At 44.0% G+C, this 12136-nt stretch overlaps 1 protein-coding gene across 1 annotated transcript in view; it reads right to left on the bottom strand.

The window, feature by feature from the left end:
* Positions 1-4657, bottom strand: part of TMEM233 (transmembrane protein 233) — a 92779-nt gene extending 88122 nt beyond the window's left edge. The window contains exon 1 of the mRNA XM_044275407.1: positions 4366-4657. Coding sequence (XP_044131342.1) covers positions 4366-4545 — 180 coding nt within the window. The 5' untranslated portion in view covers positions 4546-4657. The remainder of the gene's footprint in view (positions 1-4365) is intronic.
* Between the last annotated feature and the right edge of the window lie 7479 nt (positions 4658-12136).

The raw sequence follows: 12136 nt of genomic DNA, 5'->3' as shown, positions 1-12136 counted from the left end.
TTCGAATAAACTGGAGGATTTATTTCGGACAGTACGCAGTACGATATTATCTGATACAGTTAGATCGTGCATGCAAATTATTTGGAGCCTGACACAGGCCTGGGATAGGAACGAACTCTCCAAGTGTATGAATATCCCCTGCGATTACTCACACAGAGAAATATTGTGGGGACTGCCGATTATTCGCGAATACGAATATTGATAATCCTTGAATTACTACGATTGTCTGGCGAATTTTCAGGGCCCTTATCCATTGGGTATTTATTTTATTGCATTTTATTGTATTGCATTGTATGGATGTTCTTAATGTTGTTATTGTTTGATGCATTGGCTTTTTATGATACATTGGATTAAATAATATTTAGCCATTATCCATTTGCTGTCTCCATTCCCATATATGGAGTGCCCCTCACTTATCTACAATTCTCTTTGGTCTATTCGTGCGGTCTGGGTGGACTGAGAGGTGAGCACCCTTATCCATTCGGTTTATAGGTTGAGTCGCTGTTTTCCATTGTTTCTCCTAAAAGTGGTACATTACCGACTATAAATAAGTAATGGAAGCTCTTAGCGCACATACGTGTCGGGCCCATCTACCAGGCGTCAAGGTGGTTTCAGTATATTTAGTGTTAGGGACCTATCTGCAGAAGCCACCTTGACGCCTGGTAGATGGGCCCGACATTACTTATTTATAGTCGGTATTGTCCCACTTTTATCTAGAATGACCCCCATTTCTTAGCTCTATTGTTTGTATATATAACGGTGTGCAGCCCTTTTGTTTTTTGTATTATGTTTGCTTCATGGATATGCATCTGTGATTCTGAAGGTTCTAGTCAAAATTTTCTTGCAAGAATAGAACATGTTCTATTTTTTATGGAACGAAAGTGTGAATGCGGAACGAAAGTGCGGACTCATTTTGTGAACCCTAACTTCTTTTCCTGATTTTTAACATAAATTCATGCTTATTAGTCACCACTCTGTACAAAGAGATTTTACAGCTGTGGTTAAGATCAATGGCAACTGTATAAATTTGTATGCACTGAGCTCCCCCTTGTGGTGGCTGAAAGCAAACAATTTTAAAATATATTGTGTCAGGGGAAGCAGGAGATTTAGAGCTGTAGGTGAGATAGAACAATGCATTCATGCAAGTTCTCTGGTGTAAATACATTGAAAAACATGGGGGGGGGGGGTCATTTATTAAATCAGTTATGTCAGATTTGTGGCGTAAAAAAGGCGCAACTCATGGCAACTGCAACATTTCCAGGGCAACTGCAACATTGTTTCGACATTTTGTGATCCTTGACACTTTTCAAAGTGGTCTATGTTTAAGAGCTAAAAGTGAGATTAGACCTGGATTCTGCCACATTTACTATGTGCGACTTTTGATATCTGTGTCTTCATGTTGCTCCTTTAAAGGAAGCAGTGTCACCTGGGCTCTAATGCCTGAGGAACTCAAAGGTCTCTCAGCCACATGAGAAGACACCAATATGATAACTAGCAGAAGGTTAGCTGGGGCTGTGCTACCAATATGCTATAAATGTGCCATAAAAATATGTAACCCCCCCCCCCCAAAAAAAAAAATGCTAAGAAAAAAAAATCCAGTGCCTCTGCAGCCTGGCAGGAAGTGACAAATAATTTATCTTCTGTCTCTGATCTCTGTCAACAAAGATCAAAACCAGGAAAGTAATTTGATCCGGCCAACTGTCAATGACTGAATCTTTTTGCCAAATAGACATCCAAATATTAAAGGGCATCTGTCAGCACATTTGTACCTATGACACTGGCTGACCTGTTACATGTGCACCTGGCAGCTGAAGGCATCTATGTTGGTCCCATGTTCATATGTGCCCGCATCGCTGAGGAAGATGAAGTTTTAATATATGCAAATGAGCCTCTAGGAGCAACGGGGGCCATGCCATTACACTGAGATGCATTCCTCCCAACTATTTGGATGGTCAAAAAAGGACACTTATGGTTCATTGTGTGAAAGATTCATTTTCCCTGTATATTTATACAATTCAATAGTTTGCTTCACACAATAGAGCAAAAATATCTGAATACATAAATTTCAAAAAATTGCATTAAGTAATTGAAATTATATACAAGGCGGGCTTTAATATACAGAGCGGAACCAGACAAAAACTTTCTGGATTAATATTGTAAATGCAATACTGCAAATCTATACCTCAGATCAAAAATAGGGACATTTAAAGGGGTTTTCCCATCTCAGACAATAGTCCTACCTCTGGGACCTGCACCTATCTCAGAAACCCAGCCCGCAAAGTGAAGGAGGGTGTGCCTTGCATGTGTGGCTACCTTCCATTCATTTCCATGGGGCCGCCGAAAAGAGCTGAGTGCTGGCTCGGCTATTTCCGTAGGCCCCATAGAAGTGAATAGAAGCGGTGGCTATGCCAGCACGGTGTGCTCCCATTTAGTACTATGTCAAACTCACTCCTTGTCTCATCATTGCATCACATGCCATTGATCGATTGGCTGCAACTAGTGATTTGACACATACCAATGGCTTTCTAACCATGCAGTACTCCCAACACAACTCTTTACTACCATCCAGTACTCTGGGAAAATATATAGATGAAGAAAAACTGGCCCACATATATCATTGGTTTAGGTCAAGGTTGGAGCTTGGCACAAATGTGATACATGTAGGCTATGTATAGACACTTGTGGAGATTTATGAAAACTGGTATAAAGGAAGACTGCCTTAGTTGCCCATAGGAACCAATCAGATTCCACCTTTCATTTTTCAGAGCTCCTCTGGAAAATGAAAGGTGGAATCTGATTGGTTGTTATGGGCAACTCACACAATTTTCCTTTACACCAGTTTTGATAAATCTCCCTGACATTTTGTGTTATAATTTTGATGTTCCCCATAAAAATTGTTGTTGTATAGAATTTGCATTGCCTGAAGAGAGCCTAATTTCTATTTACATGGATCCATATTTATTCATACACATTTTCTAAATGATGGATTAGATTTTCATCTTTGCAATTTGTCATAAACACATGGACATTTGCTTATAGGTCTAACAGTCAAATTATTTGTGCTAAGACAATTGTTATGTCAGCAATGGTTTTACATATCATAGAGGAACCCAAATGAGGACCCCAAAAAAGGGACCTAGCTGGGCCTTGTTTGTCCTGAACTGTGTGGAACATCCCTAGATTTCCTCAAGCCATAATCATAACATTGGCAAACAAATGAGGGGTAAAGGGATAAGGGGTGAAGCTGCTCTTCTTTTCTAACATGGATCTTCAGAGGGCCTTCAGGTAAAGTGGAGTATACACCACTTCATAACAGAAATGGATCTACTGATCTGCCTCAGTACCTCAAATATTCTAGAGATTCTGTGTAATGGGCAAATAATGAGTTATTGGGGTTATCCTACGGCAAACATTTATCACCTATAGATAAGGTCATAAATATGTAATTGCTGGGGGTCTGACTCTTATGGGTATGACCACATGGCGTGATAGTGTCACGGTTGCGAAGTGGCCGTACTGTGGACAAGTAACGGGTTGCTGTACAAGCATAGCGCGCTCAAATTAAACTAATGAAGACCGCATTGCTGAAGTCGGACTGCATTGTTAACGACCACGTGGCACCTTCAATGCTTTTTGGCCATTACCAATGCAAACTAACTAAACATTGCAGCCTTTATCAGTTTAAATAGGGCAAACTGTGCCCCTTTAGCCATGCAACCGTGACACAACCATGTGGTTGTCCCCTTAGTCAGGGGTCCCAAACCACCTGGAGACATTTGAACGGAGAGGTGGTCATACATGTACCCCATTCAAAGCCTATGGGATTGATGGAGGCAGCTGAGTACAGTGATCTCTGGTTGAACTTGATGGACATGTATTTTTTCAACCGTATTAACTATGTAACCATGAATCAACATTTCTGTAACTGATAATAGTTTTTCCACCTTTTTCACATTTCCTCTTGCGCACATTCTACATAAATTAGTTGCTTCCAATATATACCAGGCATACATGTTTACCCAAAAAATGGAGACGATAGCAGTTGTACTTATACTCTTTCTATCTCCCTCACTGTACTTTTACTCTTTACTTCTATCTTGAGCTCACTAATGTCACATAGTGGGGTTGCTATATTTATAAAGTGAGTCAACAAGCATGAAGTAGAACACAGTATACTCTGCTAAATTATCACTCTGTTTCACCTGTCATTAAAAATAATAATAATGTTAATACTAATAATAATGATGCATGAAGCTGCATAAGTAGCAATGCATATCAGAAAACTCAAGCATTTTGGGTAAAGTTGTGAAATGATATTTATGTGACCGCATACTGGTAATGACAGAAATAACTTTTAGTACTTACCATTATAGAAAAGACAAATGCGACGATGTTTATTGGGTAAGCTGGGCAAAAGCAGGAAAATATTGAAAGGATCAGGTAATTGCTGGGCATCGGACCGTTAGGAGATTCATCTTCTGTGTTAGTTTCTGGACTTTCTTCTAAAGCCCTTTTGATTTCTGGATTGCATGGAGTTTGAGACATGGAAAATTCAGTGTTCAGAAATTGGTCTATCCAGAAAAGTTCAGCTGTCCAGTTTGAGGCTGAGGGGCGGCTGTGTAACCCAAGTTAGGAGTTCAAGGAAGAAGTGATCTCATTTCGGCTGATGCCTGATCAGCAAAGGAGCAGCAGCCAGGCTATAAGTGCAAGAAGTCCGAGACATGCACATAGGTGTGAGTGAAATGTAGTTTAGGCCAGTTAGGTTGAACCATCAGAAATACATGAGATTAACATCATTATAATAAAATCTATTATATTCTGCGCCATTGGGTACATATAGGTTGTCTCATTATAGCTGTATCTGTGCTTACACAGTTATTTGGATGTTAGGAGTTATATCAATAGGAGATAATAGTGACAATAGCTGAATGAAGACTGTGAGAACACCAACATTTAAAGGCTATGCACACCTTTGGAGGCAATTTTTGTTTATGATTATGCATTTTACTCATTTTTTGCTAAACATCATATCTTCAATTGGCCTTTATTAAAAATATTGAGCAATTCTATCACAAAAGGGTTAACTGTTTTTCTTACTGTGTGACTGGCACTTTTTACTTTCACTTTGTGGGGTCATCTAATAAACCTTATCTCTAAACTACTAACAAGACATAGACACTTATTTAAAGGGATTCTGTCACCAGGTTTCACCCCCTCCAGATAAAAATATGGTTATGTTCAGGGAGCTTTAACCATTCCTAATGTGGTCTTATAAATGTAATCTGTAGGCTCATTTTGCTAAAAATACGCTATTACTAACCTGTCATTCATAAAAATAAGGTGCCCAAGGGGATGTAAATGGATCCAAGCCGCCACCCGCACCCGCCGCCGTTTGTGCCCAGCTCCGCCTTTCCCGACCTTAGCGCCGCCTCATAATCTTCTGTGATGCCTCCCGACCTCCCCCCTCCTCCTGCTGTAAGATCGCTGTGACGCCTCCCCCCCTCCTGCTGTAAGATCGCTGTGACGCCTCCCCCCTCCTCCTGCTGTAAGATCGTTGTGACGCCTCCCCCTCCTCCTGCTGTAACATCGCTGTGACGCCTCCCCCTCCTCCTGCTGTAACATCGCTGTGACGCCTCCCGCTCTCCCTCCCTCCCCCCTCCTCCTGCTGTAACATTGCGATGTTACAGCAGGAGGAAGGGGGAGGGAGGGAGTGCGGGAGGCGTCACAGAAGATTATGCAAACGCTTGTATCTGTTCAGAATGGACTCGTTTGCATTACCATTACCATGTTCATGATAATTCAAACGGATCCGTTTCGACTTACACTGAAAGTCAATGGGAGGCGGATCCGTTTTCAATTGCACCATATTGTGTCAGTGAAAACGGATCCTTCCCCATTGACTTACATTGTAAGTCAGGACGGATCCGTTTGGCTCCGCATCGTCAGGTGGACATCAAAACGCTGCAAGCAGCGTTTTGGTGTCCGCCTCCAGAGCGGAATGGAGGCTGAACGGAGGCATACTGATGCATTCTGAACTGAGCCTTATCCATTTAGAATGCATTGGGGCTAAACTGATCCGTTTTGGGCCACTTGTGAGAGCCCTGAAACGGATCTCGCGAACGGACCCAGAAACGCCAGTGTGAAAGTAGCCTTATGCGTAAGATAAAAACTGAGCTACAATGAGTGTTTATAATGTCAGAGAGCAGAGATAATCCAGAGGCTGCTACTAGAGCATCTCAACTCTGTACAGAAAAAAGGGTTCCATATTTTTAATAAAGACCAATAGAAAAAATGATGTTTAGCTCAAAATGAGTAAGATTCAATAAAGTCTGTCTTATGCCCCCATAACAATCTCAACCGCAGTGCTGTCAAAGGACTACCAGTCACAGTTCCCCACAATAGTATCCGCCTATAAACCCTCATAACAGTGCAAGCCAAATGCCCCCAAAACAGTGACAAGGTAATCGTAATTGGGTCTGCCACACAGCCTACAAAGAAGTGCCCGTCACGGCACCAACATGATTGTGTCGAGGACAGGGCCCACTCAAAGATGCTAGTCAGCACTACCATAACACTGTTGGTCACAGGGTGCATGTACCAGTGTAAGAAACACAGCACCAGAAACATAGCCAGCAACATTGCCCTCTCAAGTGCCAGCTATATTGCTCTCCATGACACTGCCAGCCACATTGCCTTCATATCATTGCAACCACACTGTTCTCTACCTTGCCAGTCAAATTGTCCTCCTAATCACTGCCAGTTTCAATGTTCTCCATATCACTGCCAGGCACTTTGCCTCCATATCAGTGCCAACCACAGTGCCAAACACTTCCCCTACAGTCACTTTCTCACTATGGTATTCAGTGTACTTTTTAAAGCACCAGTCATGGCCTTAATGGCCATAATTAACCAGTCACACAATCTGGGAGCAGAACAATGCTCTCAGTATATACAGCTCATGTAGAGTGCAACAGGATGCACAAGAATGAAATCTGGCGGGCTGGGTTGATCTATGCTTCTGACGCTGCTACAGAAATGAGCTGCTTTTTTACCACTCATACTGGCTGACCAGTTTGGCAAGACCAGTGTCGATCCTAATGGTGCCCAGGGCACATGCCCTACTTTCCCTCCTGGCTATGCCCCTGCTCATATTACCGCCTGAGATGGATCTTTCCCACATAAACAGTCCAAAATAGTGACAGCACTCGGTATTCACTTCACAATAGTCATAGCTGGTTTATTCACCAGGAGTGTCTGTGCAACATTTGGGCTCACATCTGAGCCTTTATCCAACAATCACTGCAACATAAAAGTGACACAGTGACAGGAATAAAACTTCAACCAATTAATACATTAATTAATTATTTATAGGCACTATGCGGGTAAGCATTATATATTGGAACTAGTGGGGGGCACTACAGGCAGACATTAGAGCCACTGGGAGCATTATGGTTATATTATTTCCACTAGAGTACTTTTGGGGCGTTATTATTTGACGCAATATGGAGGGCATTGCTTCTAATGGGGGCTACCTTGGGGAGAATTATCACTATTGGGGACACTATTACTAATGAGGGCAGTCTGGGGATATAGTATAGCATTTGTGGACATGGGGGGGGGGGATTGCACAACATGCACAGTATTGGGAAAAGCTTCAAGAGGTTCTCTGGGTTTTTTCATATTGATGACCTATCATCATTATTAGATCAGCGTGTCAGACCACCCAGCACTCCCAACGATCAGCTGTTTGAGGAGACGGCGTGCGCTGTGCGCATGTGCCGTCTCCCTTCTCTCTTCCTGTCTGCTGCTGTATGTCTGTAGGACAGCAGCAGTGAACAGCACACACCGTCTCCTCAAACAGCAGTTTTTAGCACATTATTACAAGATGTGGGCCCCCTCTCGATTTTGCCCAGGGCCACATTTTGTCTAAAACCAGCCCTGGCCCTGTGATTGGTGATCAAAGAGAAGGCCACAACACTCAGAGGAGCACCCATGCCTTCTCCAACAGGGGTCCTGTGAGTTGGACTCCCACCGATCAGATACTGATGAGCTATCCTGAGGTGAGGCTCAGAATAGACAATGTACTATGAGTGGCACTGATATCTTCATGGGTACTGTACGACATAAAATATTTTTAGGGTTACAGTGTGTAGCAGTATAATATAATCAAGGGCAAAGTGTGTGACGATTATATTCAGGAAGCACTGTTTATACTGCAGCCATATAATATTCACAAGGAACTGTGTGGCACAGTGGCGGATCCAGAGCCTGGTCTCGGGAGGGGCACTTCCAGATTATTTTGTGTCTGCTGCCACAAAACAAGGGTGCTAATATAACAGACTACACAGTGTAGAGGTATACTGTATATTGTGTGGCACAGTGTAGGCTATATGTGTATAACAAACATATTTCACATGAAAACTTAATTACTTGGCTTGGCCCTTGGGGATCTCGGACACCACTTCCACACTTTGGCCGGGGGCTCGGCGGAGCTGATGTGTTTTATCCTAATTAGAAAGATTTCATAATAAGGATTTGGAGAAGGGGCAGAGGGAGAGCAGAGCAGGGAGAGGCTGGTGCTGCTACTAGGGGGTCATACCATGGGGGAGTAATAAAGCCCACCATAATGCCCCCCCCAGTAGAAATAATTCTCCTTATAATGTCACAGTGCAAAAAATACCCCCTTGTAATGCCTCCAGTTGAGCTAATGTTCCCATAGTGCCCCCATAATGTGCCACTATAAAATACCCGAATATAATGCCTCCATAGTGCTCCTCTCCCCCCTTCCTTCTAGTACCCCCCATAATGTACCAGTATAAAATGCCCCAGTAGATGCCCTCAGTGTCCCTCATAATTTGCAAGTAAAAAAATACCCTTTCTTAGTGCCCCCCCGTAGATGACCCCATAGTACTTCTCTCCCCCCTTCCCCATAGTACCCACCATAATGTGTCCCAGTATAAAATTCTACTGCACAGATCCCCCCCATATAAAACACCCCTTCTTTGTGGCCTCAGTAGATGCCCCTATAGTGCCCCCAATAATGTGCCAGTAACAACAGCCCCCCATCATGTGCCAGTAATAACAGCCCCCATCATGTGCCAGTAATAACAGCCCCCATCATGTGCCAGTAATAACAGCCCCCCATCATGTGCCAGTAATAACAGCCCCCCCTCATGTGCCAGTAATAAGAGCCCCCCCATCATGTGCCAGTAATAACAGCCCCCCAATCATGTGCCAGTAATAACAGCCCCCCATCATGTGCCAGTAATAACAGTGCCCTCATCATGTGCCAGTAATAACAGCGCCCCATTATGTGCCAGTAATAACAGTGCCCCCATCATGTGCCAGTAATAACAGCCCCATCATCATCTGCCAGTAATAATAGCCCCTCCATCATGTGCCAGTAATAACAGCCCCCCCATCATGTGCCAGTAATAACAGACCCCCATCATATGCCAGTAATAACAACCCCCCATCGTATGCCAGTAATAACAGCCCCCCACCATGTGCCAGTAATAACAGCCCCCCCATCATGTGCCAGTAGTAACAGCCCCCCATCATGTGCCAGTAATAGCAGCCCCCCTATTATTTGCCAGTAATAACGGCCCCCCCATTATGTGCCAGTAATAACAGCCGCTCCCCCCCAATTATGTGCCAGTAAGATATTGTGTGTGTATATATGTATGTGTGTATGTATATATATATATATATAAAATCACTTATATTTACCTCCTTGGCAGCGATGCAATGCAGGCCTCTTCCAGCCTGTGTCCCTAGCAACACCCCTTGACCACTGAGGAAGGGGTGCAGAACGCCCCGAAACGCGTCTGGTGTAAAGGAGAAGCACCCATCAAACGAATAAGACCTCCACTGACATCTTCGTTTTATTATTGCATATTAGCAATGTTAGAAGCATCATACTTACCTGCTGCGCTGTCTGTGACTGGCCGGGAGCTCCTCCTACTGGTAAGTGACAGATCATTAAGCAATGCGCCGCACAGACCTGTCACTTACCAGTCACTTACCAGTAGGAGGAGCTCCCGGCCGGTCACAGACAGCGCAGCAGGTAAGTATGATGCCCTTAAAGTGCTCACAGTACAAGTCGGCAGTTTGTGGTCTGATGTCTCTATAATTAGACACGATTTACATAAGATATCTGAGCGCACCTCTGAATTGTAGAAGAGGGTGTCCTCATTAGAAGATGTAGTCCAGCCTTTGCAAATGGCGTCTAAGACGTCTATGAAGGACATTGCTTCCCTATATGCCAAGATGGATGATCTAGAGAACAGATCGCGAAGGAACAACCTTCGAATTGTAGGAATGCCGGAGAAGACAGAGGGGGCCAATGCCACAGAATTTGTGGAGAAATGGTTATACCAGTTGTTTCATGAGAAAGGCCTATCTTCCCTGTATGCGGAGGATCGGGTGCACAGAGTGCCCATGCGGCCGCTCCCGCTGGGCAGACCTCCTTGCCCTATCCTTGCGAAGATATTGCATTTTAAAGATCGGGACACTATACTACGTCAGTCCAGAGATAATGAAGAGTTAGTCCTGAACAGGGTCAAAGTGTGCATTTTTCCAGATTATTCGAATGAGGTACAGCGGAGGAGAAGACGTTTTATGGATGTAAAGAAGAGGCTTAGAGGGTTACAGGTCCCATATGCTATGCTGTTCCCTGCTAAATTACGTGTGGTGGCATTGGGATCCACTAGATTTTTTGAGGATCCAGATGAGGCGGCACAGTGGCTGGACATCCACGAAAGGCAACTGAGGAATGGGGCCCTGGACACTTGAAGGAGGCAGATATGTGTTTTGGTTTAAGTTCCATATATGTTTGCACTTTCATGTCACTTTAATGTTGCACCAGTTAAGAAGTGTACTTTACAATTCTACCGCATGGTAGATTCTGAGGTGGGAGTTGGCGGTTAGGGGATTATAATGTGTTTCCCAGCTGTGGAGAGGATTCTCTACCTGAGGGAGTGTGTGGTTAAAATCAGCGATGATTGTTGTTCATTAGTGGGCAAGTTGCTCATGGATTGCCCTGGTTTTGGGTTTAAAGTTGGTAATGTGGGGACAACTGTTCTCATTTGCAGTAATATGATCAAGGGGGGGGGGGGGTGGGATGGGGGGGATAGGGAGTTAGGTAGAAGTAGGGCCGGGGGCGTGAACTCTGAATGGATGTGGTCTGAGTGGGGTGTGAGAGACAGATATGGCACAATGTTTTACCATGACGCAGGTGATTAAAGTTCTGAGCTGGAATGTGAGGGGTATGGCTGATGCGAAGAAACGACAGTGTATTTTTCACTACTTGAGGCGTTTTCAGACTGCCATCTGTTGCCTGCAGGAAACGCATCTGACTGGTGATACTGTACAGTGGCTAAGTTTCTACTGCCAAAGATCTTTTGAGGAGGGTGAGAAGGTAGGTCATCTACTGTCAGTTGTTTCTCAGGCGCAGCGGGGATCCTCTTGTATACTGGAATTGAAAGATGGAACTGGAAACAGTAGGCAGGACACAAAAGGAATATTAGACATACTAAAAGGTTTTTATGTGTCCTTATACGCTTCTACTGTCTCTAGCTCTGAGGAAGCTTTGACCGCTTTTTTGGAGGAGGCACAGTTATCGGTGCTGTCAGCTGAGGATAGGGAGAGATTAGAAGAGCCGATTTCACTTGAGGAACTGGCGCGCTTGGAGATATGGCGAGCGGTAAGGCTCCGGGGGCAGATGGCCTACCTGTGGAGGTATATAACAAGTTGCAGGGGGTACTCCTTCCTGAATTGCTTAAGGTACTAGAGCATTCACTGGAGACGGGTTTGTTACCACACTCTATGCAGGAAGCTATAATTGTAGTAATTCCCAAACCTGGGAAGGATCCTAAGTTACCGGACTCCTATAGACTGATTTCGCTTTTAACAGCGGATGTTAAGCTCCTAGCAAAGGTGTTGGCGAACAGGTTGTCCAGGGTGATTCTGACCATTATACACCCAGATCAGATAGGCTTTACACCTGGGAAGTCGACTGCATAAACATCCGTAGACTATATGCTAGTTTGAATATTCCGGCGGATAATTGTGGAGACAGGGCCTTGCTTACTCTGATAGTGTAGAGTGGAATTATCTGTGGGGGATTCTGAGAGCT

Source organism: Bufo gargarizans, chromosome 1 (assembly GCF_014858855.1).
Source record: "Bufo gargarizans isolate SCDJY-AF-19 chromosome 1, ASM1485885v1, whole genome shotgun sequence".
Classification (NCBI taxonomy): Eukaryota; Metazoa; Chordata; class Amphibia; order Anura; family Bufonidae; genus Bufo; species Bufo gargarizans.
The sequence above is the reverse complement of the archived record's forward strand: the minus strand, read 5'-3'. Positions and strand labels throughout refer to the sequence as shown.